Raw genomic sequence first — 15,007 nt, forward strand, 5'->3', positions numbered from 1 at the left:
AATGCAAATCGCATTAATTCTAATATGCATTTCGACCGCAAGAAACTGTGCACACCATTTGCCGCCGAGAAACCACCCCCCAGACGCCATCCCGAGACCCCATCACAGCCTCAGACATGAACTTTGGGTTCATTGTTTCCGTGTTAATGTCCAGATAAAGTCACAGATTTGACACATGAGGCAGCCGGTAAGTAATCACCTCCTCAAAGTAATTTACTTGCACTTAGTGCCCCGATGAAATTATGATACATTGGAATTTAAAGCAGACAAAGCTGAAACAGAGTCTCCAATAAATATGTTAATTGATACGGCAAGCACATTATTTTCACCTCTAATCTTTATTTGACTTCCGTAGCTTTGGTGGCAATCAATCTGAGTTGTATTGCCATTAAACCCTTTATTAACATTATGACTTATCTGTGGCCTATCCAAAACACCAGGACTAACGCAGGCGATACGTCAGCCGGACTCGCTTGACATGTTGCCTGGTTATCACGCTCTGCATGTCCGCCAACGCCGACTTGATAAAGGAACCCGCCATATGGCAGTACATGGGCCACGCCTGCCGCGGACACTGGTCGAAGCGGACCAGCGCCTGCTGCAGCACCATCACATTGGCCAGAAAGTTGACCGACAGCACCAGGATGTAGCTGCAGACCACAGCCGTGATGATCGTCTTCCGGGCATTGGGATTCTCGCACTGAATATTCCATTGGGTCAGGGCGTACACAGTTCCACCACTAAGTGGGGCGGCTACCAGGGCCATGTAGGCGTCGAAGCGGTAGGTCAGCACCATCACCGCGCTATAGTCCGCTTGCAGAAAAAAAGACTTAATGTACATGTTGAAGTTCATTTGCGGACGAACCAGAACGGCCAGCATTAGGAGGTACAGGCCCACAAAGGCGGCTCCATTGCGCACGATCTCATTCATGGTTTTTCTAAATCTGGGGGCTAATGAAAGTGTAAAAGTAGTAATAATCGAGTCTTAGGTAACCTTAAAAAAATATTAAAAATATAAAATAACAAAAAAAATAAATTTATGGAATCAAAAATGAAATCAAAACCTAAATGCAACCCACGAAACAATGCCGCATCGGTCCCCCGATCTTGCCCAACTCGGACTAACCCGCTTAATCTTGGCTTTGTCAGCGGAGAGAGGCCGGACCCGGCCGTTTGTCTACCTACCCAATACCCTAATTAAGATCCACTCCCCCGGGCACACATCGTTGTTAATTCAAACCGGCCGAGACATCCATCAACCCAAATAGACTTCAATTAACTGCAGTTCATCAGCCTCCGCCCGGCCGCGGTCTTTAGACCGGCGACTCATCGAAGGCCTTTGCAATTACTTAACACATTTCGAACTGTCATCGCAAATGCACTTGCAGTTGCACAAACACAAACCCGCACACGGACGAGGGACTGCAGAAATAACCGCATAATATGGGTCATTAGCGCAGGCGGGACACCTGGCTGCCACGCCCAAAAATTACACTGCCCGGCATGATTGTGAAGATAAAGATGAGACCTAGTTAGGTCAAATAAAATATATTATTAAAGAGTTTTAGCCTTCAAAATCAACAAATTAAAGTAAATTCAAAATATATATATTTCCCAAAAATCAAAGTTTCCTGTTTGCAGGACAGTGTCTCTTGCATTTCCAACCATTCCACTTAATCTTCACACTCACCGAAGACCAAAAAAATTCACTGGCCAATGACAAGTGAAAGGGAAAATCGAGTAAACGGCAATAAGGAAAACAGGGAAGAGCGGAAAATGCAATGGTGCCATAAAGACCACGTGAAATGCAAATGCCGCAAAGTGTAATTAATTGGGCAATAGTGGAAAATAAATTGACACGGAAAATGGGAAAATTAAAAACGGCAGTGGGGAAAATCAAACGGCGTAATATCGAAAACTGTGCAGTCTTGGCGACAACAGCGATAAATCAATGCAAATGCCCTAACAATGCGGGCTAATTGCGAAATGATTAAGCGAAAGTGGCAGAATCAAAATTCAAAATTCATTTCCATGTCGCTGTAATGGCGTGTGAATGTGTGTGTGCAGGGGGGTGAGGTGGGGTGGACGACGGATGTAGGAGCGTGACAGGGTGGACCGCCCGTTGACAGCGATAAATCAGCAGGTGTAATGAGTCAAAGTTATCGTTATGCATGGATCATTAATCACACACGCATAACAAATTAAGAGTACATTATTCCATTTCCACACAAACACACACACACCCACAGGCATCACCTGAGCCCCAGTGCGTGTCCCTGTGTGCGTGAGCCTTAATATTGCACGCATACTTTTAGGCGGAAAGTTAACGTTAGTTTATCGTTAGTTTATCGGATACCCCTGGTACTAGTTTGCGAATTTATTATTTATGAAAAATGAATATTTATTTATCCATTTTATCACATTTTTCCTTTTAAATACATTTATTTTTCATATAAACTAAAACAAAATATAAATAAGGTAATATCCAAACGATTACTATTTAAAACATAAGTCACAATAAGTATTGAAAGGTTTAAAATTGCAGTGAGAAAATCCATTGAATTTGATTCTTTTCAATAAACTTATTGAAATTGAAATCGGTTTTGCTTTCATTTGACCAAAGGATCAGCTCTTGAGGGTGCTTTACAGCCTTGATCTCTTGAAAGGGGATTTTCGTTTGTTTTGGCACCAGAACCTGTGCAATTCCCCCCCTGTATCCCTATATTTGCCTACTCGCTAATTGTAAATGCCAATCAGGAATGTGCCAGGACCCCAGCAGCTGACAAGACAAAGCCAACTGTCTCCGCACCGAGTACTGAGTGCCGACTACCCAAAAGTCCTGGCGGATTGGCTGTCTGAAGCTAAAGCGGACTGAGCCGAGCCGAGAGCTGAGTTGAGCTGGCTGATTGCTCCAATTGCCAGGCGCCCGGGCACGCACGGCTGCCTCATACAAACTTGCAACTAAACAGGACTCGGCGGAGGCAGCGACGACAGCCATCGCCGCTTCTGTCAACGCACAAAAGACAGCGCTGACGTAACGAAACAGTTAATTTAGAGTACGACAACGACAACGACGAGGAGGACAACGACAACAAACGAAGGCAGTTCAAAAGCCGTCAGCGCGAGATGAGATGAGGTTGCAGATGGGCACAAAGAGAACAACACGAAGCAGTAACAGTAACACTGGGAAAAAAAGTACTGAACTGGTATTTAAATAAAATATAATTGAAAAAGCTAAACTCTATTATATGTAAAAAAGCGCCTTTTCGATATTATAAATATCAAAAATTATCCTCACTTTTATGAAGTAAAACTTTCTTTTCGGATCCTTTTAACAAATCATAACCATAATCATATCTGTCTATTAATTAAAGCAAACTTATACAAAGAAATCATTTTTTTAAATTAAATTTTAGAAATACTTTTTTTTGCAGTGCAGTAGCAGCGACAACAAAAGCAGCAACAGCAACAGCAGCAGCAGCAGCTTTGTGCCATTTGCATAGGGGCGTGCACGAAGTCCGGGATCTGCAATTACAAAGCACAAGCTCGAGATTGGGACAGAGGTAGAACTAGGGGGGGGAATGGGAATACGGAAGGGTGGGATGGTGGCTCAGATCCAGCGTCATATAAAACATTTTTTAGTGAGCTGATGCTGGCGAATGTTTAGAATTTAATTAGCCACGCTCCCTGATTATGCGTGCCTGAAATTAGAGACCTCGAATGGGGAGCCCTATAAAATGTCTACAAAAGTGCCAATGACAACAAAGGGTAATCGGAATAAGGACCCCTCTTCCAGTACTCACATCAGATCCAGAGATCCACCTCCACGACGGGATTTAATTCTTGAAACAACCAAAAGTGAGCAACTAAACAAAAAATTTTTAGTAATCCAGAAATTTTAAAAATAAAAATACAATAATTTTAAATTGTAAATAGAATTTCCTTCCAAAGGCTGCTAGGTATTTAAAATGTGTTATTTTAACATTTAAGCTAAATAATTAAATTGGTTCAGAAGTAACGCTTCTAGACCCTACTTAGCCCTTATTAATTTGATTCTCTGTTTCCAAAGAAACCCTTTACTGATCCTTAGGGTTACGGTCACCCACCGCTGACTATTCCGGTCATCAACTCTCGGTGGCCAATGCAAATGCAGGGAACAGAACCTCTGTGCTGCAGCACAAACAATGGGCGACACTTCAGCACTTTCATTTTCCCGCTCGAACACTTGCGGAAAACACTCCGCCGCAGACTCAAAACACACACACTCACATTTTGTGGATTTTTATTTATTATTTCGCCTCTGTTTCTGGGCGGAGGGAGGAAGCTGACGTCGCCCGCCCAACAATTTGCGAGTCGCACTCAACATGAAGTGTTTTTTGCGGTTTTTTCGTGTTGCATGTTTTATTCACGTACATATATTTTTAGAAATTGTTTTTAGTTGCATGCTTTACTTTTGTGTTGAGTTCTGTGACAGCTCAGACAGACGGTGAGGACGACGATGGCGAGAGGTGGCGGCTAAGGCTCAGAGTGCACTGTGCAGTAAGGCCCCGATGACAGATAAGTCACACATATTATTCGAGAAGTTGGCAGCGGGCTGCGTCACTGACAACTAAATCGGGCAGGGTAAGTCCTTTAGGATCAGACTGGGAAAATCTGTACTCACAGGCTGAAGAAGAGGCATTTAATTGTGTACAAGTTTACAGTTTGCTTTATAAATTGTGAATTATTTGTTATATCTTTTTGATTTTCGTTCAAAGCATACTTGAAAATAATTTGTTCCATAAGAATTCATAAAAAAGGTTTGTCTAAAACATTTTAAATAGCTGTAACTTACATAGAACTATTATTTTTAAACGGAAGCAACAGTGCGTATGCGTAATGTCATGAAAAGCATTTCAAAAGCTTTTAGAATAATCATTTTATCCTTTTTTCCTTGAAGTGAAGTACTTTTCCTAAGTATGTCCTATTCTTAGCCGTCTAAAAATAAGTGTTTTGAACTTTTTGTTTATTCTTTCACTCCCTCTAAGTCATTAAAGGCTTAAAGCACATTGTTAAACGTAAAATAGGATCACAAGTTAAATATTTTTCTTGACTAATTACTAATTTATATAATATCTTAGCCACTCTTCAACATCTCCCCTTAGGTAATGCTAATAATAACCTGTGCAAATGGACCTCATTTTTCTTATTCCATATTCCCTTCCCAATTAATAATCCAACTGCACCGTCAAGCAGCTTCCGCCTCTTAAAAATTTATCTGGCACAGCTGCTGTTGATGTCGCTTAAATGCACACACATGCAGGCACTCAATACCATCAAAGCCCCACTTCCTCTATGCCACACACACACACTCGCAAGCTATCGGCCAGCCCGAGAGTATGCAACACTTTCCTCCTCGACTGTCTATGCGCATCTTTATTATTAATTATGCCAGCGATTTAATTAAAAACTTAACCAACTGCCGCCTTGAGCGCCGTGGCACTCAACAGCGGTACCGTCTCGTAGCCCACATTGGAGGGCGGACATGGCGTGGCCGTGGGCGTGGCAAGTTCCGATGGATTGCAGCAGAGTTGGCAACTTGCCGGCGCTGCAGCATTTGCGGGGGATGGGCTAATTAAAATGCATTGTTTAATGCAAATAATGGATTATATGTATAGTTGCGGAGTTTCCAGTTTCCAGTGTGTTTACTTACATCGTCGTCTGGGGCCTCAAGAGCGACTGGTTGAGCTGCGGTAGGTTCGACAATGCCGGCGCCCAAAGGGCTGCCGCAGGCGGCGCCTTAACGATTTTTGGCCTGGATTCGGCGGGATATTGTTGTTGCGCCTGAATGGGCTTTGGCAGGAGCTGCTGCTGCTGTAGCTCAGGTCGCCCATTGACGCCATTGAACCCGGCCAATATCTGGGGTTGTTGACTCGCCGCGTTTTCATAAACAAAAAAGTGTTGCTCCCCCTGTTGTTGCGGCTGATTTGTGGCCTGTTGTAGCTGCTGTTTGGGTTGCTGCGGCTGCTGCTGCTGTTGCTGTGGCTGCTGTTGCTGTTTCTGCTGCCAATTTGGCACAGTTTGGCCCACTAACTGAAGCAACAATGGCGCCAACGCTTCGCTGCCCGTGATTTGTTGGAGATGCTGCTGCAGAGCCGCTTCCTCAACCATCTGGCCAGCCGCTGATTCGATGGTCAAAGGGCTGCGGTTCCTGTAAGCAAATAGTTGGCTCAATAGATTGACCCGCTAAACGTGAAACTAGGCAACAACCCACGAAACCACTTAGCAGTGATGCCGATTTTCCTGTTTTCCAGATAAATCTGAAGGTTATTATTACAAATTAAGCGAACAAGTAAGCCTCAAGTTTTTCAAGGAAATTAATGATTGATTGTAGAAACTATTTCTAACCTTTTAAGTAATATCTTTTAGTCTTTTTATCGCTAGAAGATTGATCAGTTAAATTACTATCCTTTTTTCAGTCTGGATTTTTTTTAAACTGTCTTTCCTTTCCCACCATTTATTTTTATCGTTCTTTTCTAGTCTCGTATCAGGTTGTTGCCAGCACTAAAGCACACACACTCACGTGCGGATTCGACCTACTTTGTCAGCGGCTGTGCAAATATTTGGCCCACAACAACGACCAGGCACACCAGCGTCAAGTGGAGCGGAACGGGCCAATTTGGATACATATTTAAAGGCTGCTTTGGAGCCCGATCTGCTGCTGACTGGCTAGACCTTCTGCTCAGAACACTCACCAAGAACTAACTAACTAAGTTCACACATCAAATATTCTCCGGAGCCATGGATTCTCATTAGGAGAGCCGTCGTCGCCTGCAGAGGGAAGAAGGCTAATTCATCTGTTTGCTACTCGGCAGCATTCGATTAGGTTTCTTGTTTCGGGCATTAATTATTGCGGAGCTAATTATACATATATGGTATGCACATTAATATGCAAATATTATGAAGTGTGAACATATTTGATACGCCCCATTGGTTTCTGTATGGTAATTACCAGTTAGGCTTTGGGAGATCTAAGCAAAAGCCCGGCAGCGAATCTCGATTCTCGACTCCCGAGTGAATGGAACTCAATTAAATCGACAAAAAAATGGTGACGAATCAATTAGTTACAAACAAAATCAGGTTTATTTTAATAAAGTAAGCCAGTAAGCCTTTCATAAGGCAATCTTAATTAATGGGAAATTATTATAATAAGGGTAAAAAAGGGTAAAAGACTTTAAATAAACTCGAATTAAAGCCTAAAGCTAACGATCTTACTATTTACATTAACATATTTTAAATATATTTAAAGAATTCCTTAAGATTTTATTTTATTTAGTCAAACAACAACAAATTAACAAATTAAAAACCCACTGAATATCCCCTTAAAACCTATATTGGTCTATGCTTTCCACCCAAATTTCTCCTAAACTCAAAAGCATATGCTCAAGAATCCCAAACTGTTGCATTAACATATTTTCCTGTTGTGTTGGCGATAAATTCTTGCTAAAATGTCAACCCGCTACCAACGACAGGCTACCAAGGGCTGTCAAACTGTGGAGTGGCTCTCGACTCCATTTTGGCTCCAGCTACCATTTTCCGTCCCTGCAGATGTGTGGCAAAATGTTTTTCCATTAAATTATAGTACAATGCCCCCCGGAATAGCCCTCGTCGTCAGTGGCCTTCGTCTGCGTGTTGGCTCGACCAGCAAAGTCATGAAATGTAGTGTTGGCGGCATAATTAGACCATCAATTTCGGAAAACTCATGACAGTCATGAATGGGTGACTCTTTCAGTGTGTCGGTGTGTGAGTGTGTGTGTGGGGCAAACCACCAGGGAGGGGAAGTGGTGGCCAGGGGCTAGGAATATGCCGGAATAAAGTAATACGGGCCCCAAGCATAAACTCATCAGCGTCGGAAATGCTGACAGCAATGAGGACGACATCACCACTAGCAGCATCAAATTACACAGAGAAAAACTAAGGGAAATTAGAAAGAAATTATTTGATAATTTTCTATATTAAAGTATTTAATAACTAAAGTTCTTTTATTTAAAATACATATTTTAAATCATGAAGATCATAGATTTAATATAAATATATTTAAATTAGAATCACGTTAATAATAATTTATTTTAAAACAAAGTCAAAAGTATACTTTTTCCCCAGTGCAGCTACAAGAACACCAACACTATCTGCCTTAAAAGGCGGCTGGAATGCTGACGATGGCCGGGACTGTTGCTCGCAAAACAACAACTTTCCAGGCTACAACAATGGCCACAATAAAGTCGGAATGTAAAGCACAAATGCTACTTTTGTTGCTCATAAATATTCACTCGAATATATTCGGTCGCCTCGGCCTTTTCGTCCTGCTGGTGTCCTTGTGGGTTCGCTTTCATTTTCCGCCGTCACCGCAACTCCTCGGCTAGAGGCGCAAAAGTGTGAAACGGCCGAGTGCGAGAGTGTTCATATATATTTCTATTTTTATGACGATTTTTCGGTGACTGTTTTAGCCAGCCAGCCAAGTGCGAAAGTTAAGCACATAAATTACAGGCGAGAGCGCTGCAAGAGGAATTAAAAGCGCATTGCACAGTGCCGAAAACCAGAAAACACTTAAAATATGGCAACAACCGCTCATTGGGGATTCCCCGCACACCAACACACAGTTGAGGGCAAGCAAACAGGCATTCTTATAAATAAAATTCACTCTAAGGCCTATAAATTATTTAAATACAAAACAATGTTCTAAATCAAATGGTGGGTTTTATGAGAAAATATGTTATTAAAAGAGTATTGATTTTCTCATAACATCCCATTTTTTCGACCACATCTGTTGGCATGCATGTAAAGTGCGGCTCGTTGGCGCTTTTTACTAAAATTACACGCTCTAATCCACAACTTTTGAGTGGTCCACCCACACCAACACCCCCAGAAAGGATCTGGAAAAAAAAGAGAAAGAGAGAGGGGAACTTGTGGCGAGTGGGATCTCTCAGGGCGAGATGAAAGGCGACTGCCGGAGGGCATCAAGGGCTACAAGAATGCGCCAGACAGCGCCAAAAGACCTAAACGCAAAACAAGCACAGGCCCGGCCTGAAAGTATGCAAAACATAATTCATGCTGATGGAATTGTATGCATGAATATATGAGGGGAAGCCCCAACACCCAACCATCCATCCATTCGTCCCCCAACTCGACGCTCTACCCCTGGGCTGGCTAAAAATCATATGCATCACGTGATTAAACGCGTCATGCATGAAAATGTAAAATATTGTGCAACCATATAGCTCACAGACAGATGAGGAAAAAGTCGGGAAGGCAAACGGACAGGAGAACGGGGGGGCTTACGGGTTGGCTGGATGGCTGCAAAAAAAAAAGGGGAAAAATTAGACCCCGCACATCATGTTTACTTGACTTGACTGGCATGGCAGTCTGGTGGTATCCGTGACCAAAGCAAACGAGAGCAAACAAAACGCCTCGGTTACAAATTTTTCACAATTTTTTCCCAACCTCCCGGCGCATCCCATTTAAATGGAGAGAAATGGTGGAGCTGCAGCTGAATGTGAATCTGGTTGTGAGAGTATGAAATGTTCAAGCTGGAGCTGAGCTGCTTCTGCTGACGGAGATGAATCTGGGCAGCACGTGCCCCAGACGCCGCCAGACATTGGCCTGAACTTGGCCATAACGGGACGTTGTTGCTATTTGTTTTCAGCCACCCACACCGCCCCCCTCCCCTTTTTTGCTGGGGGCGTGATCCAGACTGAAATTGCTGCTTTGCGGCTTTAATCGAGTCCTCAATGTCGGGGCGAAGGTCAAAGGCAAAAGTGAAACGAATTATCCAAACCATTAAAATGCATACGCATTTTTTTGTCCTCATATTTAATTTTCTCATTTTATTGATGCCACAAACAAAAGTCTTTTGTGTGGCAGCTTAACTACATTTTTTTTTTTTATTAAAACTTATTTAAATTTTATATTTATTTTTTTGAGCAGCTTAAACATAAAGGATTTGCTTTGGGATAAGTTGGGCGATTTTAAAATGCAATATATTCTGAATAATTGGTTTTATTATTTAAAAGCAACAGAAATGTAGTATTTATTGGCTGACATAAATACAGATTCCTTTTAACGTTATTTAGGTGTATTTTTATTTAAGGTAAAAAAATTTTAATTCCCCGTTTGCCACAGATTAAGTTACAGTTTCATTTGTATCTATTTTTGATGTCATTTTAATTAAACATTTACATTTAAAGCTTAATAGCTTAAGCTTGCTTTTCAAACCTGAACCTTTTTCTATCCTTTTAACGCTGACGTACTTAAAAATCCTCTAAGGAATTTGCTCATATTCATTACAGTCATAATCCTCACTGCAACTTGTCGTACGAATTATTCGCTTATTGCAGCAGCACTTTTCTGAAATTTTTCTATAGCTATCTGCTTTTCACACAAACATATGAAAAAATTGCTGCAAAGAGCAGCGTGCTCCCATAAAAGGGGCAACTTTAGCATACTTTGTGGCACGACTGGAGGAATTTATTACTACCGCTACATACATACATACATATCGTTCAGCGATGGCGCCTCGCGCACTTTTTGCGAATTATGTCAGGCGGGAGATGCGAAAAGAAAAACCAGGGCAGAAGTTTAACTACTTTTCTACGACTTTTTCGCATTGCAGCCTAGAAAAACCAAAGAAAGCCGATGCGTTGGGCAAAGACAGCGCGAACTTTCTTCATTTGGTGCGGCACACTTTGTCGCAGTTGTCGCACTTGGCTTAGTTGATTATTTAAGTCGCCTCTTAGTTCTCCTGCTCCAGCCTACAAAATGTGACAAATCTCCTCTTTTATTTCATTCTTTCTCCGGCCACGCCTGACACATATTCCTATTCGCAGTCGCCTTTGCCGGGGCTCACTTTCCGTGCATAAGAGCGGCCAAATTATTGCGGACACGTCGCATCCACTTGCAGATAGAATGGAAGAAAAATCGGGGCAGTAACTGGAAAATGGACACAGTTTTTCCGACTGGCAGATACCCCGCCATTGCAATTTCAAATAGTAATTCAGTATAATAAATAAAAGAAAATATTCAGGACGAAAATAAATGCACAAATCACCTTGTTGTCCACATAAATATTCCATTATTAAAGACCTTTTCATTTTGGCCTGTCTGAAAAGTATAAATTGCAAATTTATTATGAATTGAAATTGTTTATTTTTACAATACCACATTTTATAAAATCATTTAGGCCATAGTGATTTCTGTATCACCCCTAAAAGTGAATTTTACATTTCTATAAAACTACTTGTGCTCATTATACCCTCGTATTCCATAAAATGCCAGTATGCATCACATTTACAAAAGTGTAGCAACAAAAAAGAACTTACCAACATGTCACGTGGAGGCCAAACTACTTGCGTATTAGGAGCAGCTAGTACGTCGGCCAGCAGCCAGTCTTCATTAGCAAGTCCATTGAAATTTAGCATGCCAGGGAATGGTGCTGCATTGCATACTTTAAGATCTCCTCGGACGCCCTCGGACCGCCTGGCAGACCTGCTGGGAAAAAAGAAACTTTGCTTTGCAGCAGCAAATCAGCGAAAGCGCCAACAAACTATTAAAAAACTTTCGCAACAAGAAAAACTTGCAGGACGAAGATTTCCACACCCACACTGCTTCTTGGGCTTCTTCGGCTCCTGGTGATGGCATCCATATCTGACGAGTGCCAAAAAGCAAAAGTTTCCACTGGCAGTGCTGCATACAATGTTTGTGCTGATTGCAGCACAGCAAATGGCTTTTGATTTCACAAATCAAAAGTTTCTTGTGCTCGGGCCGCACGTGATTTATGCCTGCGGCAGGAGCAGGTCCAGATTCGAGACCGCCACTGGGATGCAGCAGTAGCTGGCGAGGATCGCCGGCGACATGCACGAGCGCCCAGCTCTAAAAACTTAGCCCTGGTCCAGCCCAAGGGGAAAATGGTAGAAAACGCAGTGGAAAAAGTAAAGCACAGAAAGAAAATGTAAGCTCGATATTAAGAAATGGGGTTAAGGGGGAGATTAAAAGAAAGCTTTTTATTATCTTCATCATAAATATTAAATTAATATTATTAAATATATTAAAATCGCTAGATTTATATTAATGTTATAAATAAAAACCTTTAGCAATAACTTGAATTCTAGATATATCTTTCGGTGCAGCTGAGAGCATCTAGGAAGCCATCCCCGAGGGGCGGAATTGCAACTAAGTTGCCCATTCTGTTTGCAGCTTAATGCACATTTAGATTTCGCTCAACGTCCTCTAATGGCAGCTCATCAGGCAGTCCAAAAAGTAGCTAGAAACTCTCCCCCGAAATGAAAGCGGCATCCTTAACATCCTTAACACTTTCCTCTAATTGCCGGCGAAAACTTGTGCCGCGAAATGAAAATAACATGGCGTTCCTTATGGGGCAGGTGAACAGGTGAGTGTGCGGGCGTTGCATGATGCAATTCATGTCTTAACGTCTGCAACTCATAAATAACATCAAATAATAGCCCAGTGTGCTGTTTTTGGCCCGCTCGCTAATAAAGTGCCGGGGTACAGCCAGCAGCAGCAGCAGCAACTAACTAACAACTAGCAACAGCAACACTTGCAACACCAAACCAGCAACTAGCAACTCGCAACCAACAACAGCAGCATCTGAGCTGTTGCTGCAGTTTACCAGCTGCCACCCGCAGCAGCCCCTGAAAAGTTTTCTGGTCGTGCATCCGCTTAGCGGTAAATGTGGCACAGTTAACTCTTTATGGCAGACTGAGAAATGACAACACACGGGTCGTACCCTGTAAAAGGGGAATCTTGGGGGAATTTCAGTGTCTTTAAAGGGGGTTTTAAAGTAACCAGCTTATGTTTCTTTTTATTAAATATTAACTGAGGGGGATATGGTAATAGAAATTAAAATAAATGGCCTATTTCAGCTATATAATCGAAAGCCAATCTTCGAGTCGCAGAAGCCCTGCATTCCCTTCTCGGGATCCTTGTTTGGTGCCCACTTATCAGGTGGCTGCGTAGCCTGCTAACAAATTTAGGCTAATTAGTTGGACTTAAGCGCGGCTTATGTGCCGTCTAACGGCAGTAGTCCCTGCACAGCGTTACTCCCGCAACCCTTTCCCCACGACTATCCTTCCACAAATGGCTAGCATACTTTCGGGTGGACGAGCATTTAATATATGTAATTGCAGTTGTTGTTCTTACAGCCCACAGCATCCCCCACAGAAAAAAATGGAAAACCTTAAATGTTGGCAACAATTTTTCGTATACCAACTCCAAAATATTCCAGGGAAAGTCCCAGGGCGGGGGAAAACCCACGCAAATTGTCAGTAGACCACAAAACATGCAAACATTAAGGCCACGCTCTGGCATCCACACCCACTCTTGGCTTGGCTCATCTGTTTTGTCATGTCATTGAAGCGTAAATGAGACATTTGCGACGCTTGTTTAATTAAAATAAATTTCAATTTAATCAAAATTTCTCTGGATGTGTGCGTTGCTAACAACAAACCAGAACGAAGCGAAGCGACTCCAACACCGTTCGGAATTTCGCATTAAAATTGTTGGCATAGTTTTTTGGGTCTCCGAAATGGATTCTGTGCCGTCATCGCCCCTGACAACAACTGTCGCTTGGCCTGTTTTAAAATTCCAGCAAAACTTTTGTTGCTTTTGGTTAGCACCTTTCTGCAGCACCATGCCTAATGCCGTGTCATGTCGTACAGGTGTCAATGTGGGCGTGGCCCTTAATTAAATCATTGTGTCAGCCTTTGATTAATAGTAAGAAGGGCCTAGCATTTGAAGGATTGCCTGAGACAGAGTGTAAATTAATAGGTTCTGGAATGTGTCTCACTATGAATCCCATGCCTTGAGGTATTTTATAAAAGTTATAGGAACCGGGTTAGATTAGAAAATAATGTTTCTATAAAATATTACAAGCTAAAGCTAAAAACTTCCTAATGCTTCAGAGAAAACATGTTCTGTAAGTCTCTAACTCTCATTGTTTTTATCAGCCTTGTTCGCATTTAATTCAAATTCCTTTTAAATGTTGCTTATTCAAATAAGTGGATGGCCAGCAGGGGAAACTTTGTTAAATATACAGACTTTACAACTTTTATTTTGACGTTTTTCACACGCCACCAGGAGTGCGAGAGCATGGAGTAATTCAATTAAATGCTTTTGGCTTGAAAGAAAAGTTGTTCTAATTTAATTGGACGTTTTGTTTGCACACGCCGCGAGTATTTTCACATTGTTTCCATTTGCATGTGGCACAGCTTCTGTTTTTTTATTCGATTTAGAGCGCCACACGGCGTATGAGCTATATGCGCTTTGCATATAATAAAAACGTAAGCGCTAATTGCCAAAAATGCTGGTAAATGCAATTTAAGTTTCGGCCCCGACAAATGTTATTGCAATTAAAAAAGGAGCAGCAAGCCGGACGCATGTGGATGGAAAGCCCGTCGAGGCCATGAAAAATGCATATTTGGGGTTTAACCGAAAAATAAACAAGGCCAGAGTGAGGCCGACTACACATGTATGCAGTGGAAAATTCTTTTCCACGCCCCCGTACCAGTCCCCCGTCCCCTCTCCCCTTTTGCGTTTTTGCATGCCACGGGGCGCTGAGCCGAAAAGTATGCAACAATAAATTTCGCCACGACGCGAGCTTTTCATTTATTTGAAACCCCAAAAAATAAAAATAACAATAAAAAAAACGAGGAACACCTACCGCGTGCGGGGAATCCAAAGAAAGCCGAATAAAATCGAGCAAATTGTTGCCAAACTAAAAACAGTTTGTGCGCCAATTTTCTATCAATTTTCATTGGCGATATCGGAGCGAAAGGAAGATTTCTGGCGAGGCCTGGTATGTTCAAGGAAAAGCACTCCAAGTGCCAGGGAAAATATTTACAATTGTACTTCTCTGTGTGCAGCTCAAAATGCCAGCAGCCACTTTGATGACCCCACAAACACACACAGAGGACCAAGACTTCACCGACTCGTTCTGGCCAATTTCAGTTTATGGCCC

The 15,007-nt window shown here is 42.1% G+C and overlaps 2 protein-coding genes across 2 annotated transcripts; both read right to left on the minus strand.

Annotated features, from left to right (window-relative positions):
- Nucleotides 1–319: 319 nt before the first annotated feature.
- Nucleotides 320–3,945, minus strand: LOC108075459 (uncharacterized). The gene is made up of 2 exons (XM_017167914.3): nt 3,804–3,945; nt 320–951 (listed from the first exon to the last, which is right to left on the minus strand). The coding sequence occupies exon 2, from the start codon at nt 929–931 to the stop codon at nt 443–445; it is 489 nt and encodes a 162-aa protein (XP_017023403.1). The 5' UTR covers nt 932–951; nt 3,804–3,945; the 3' UTR covers nt 320–442.
- Nucleotides 3,946–5,442: 1,497 nt separating this feature from the next.
- Nucleotides 5,443–6,707, minus strand: LOC108075382 (forkhead box protein P2). The gene is made up of 3 exons (XM_070287038.1): nt 6,580–6,707; nt 5,693–6,190; nt 5,443–5,610 (listed from the first exon to the last, which is right to left on the minus strand). Exons 1-3 carry the CDS (start codon nt 6,666–6,668, stop codon nt 5,451–5,453), a joined length of 747 nt encoding a protein of 248 aa, XP_070143139.1. The 5' UTR covers nt 6,669–6,707; the 3' UTR covers nt 5,443–5,450.
- Nucleotides 6,708–15,007: the final 8,300 nt, after the last annotated feature.

Source organism: Drosophila kikkawai, chromosome 3R (assembly GCF_030179895.1).
Source record: "Drosophila kikkawai strain 14028-0561.14 chromosome 3R, DkikHiC1v2, whole genome shotgun sequence".
NCBI classification, from domain to species: domain Eukaryota; kingdom Metazoa; phylum Arthropoda; class Insecta; order Diptera; family Drosophilidae; genus Drosophila; species Drosophila kikkawai.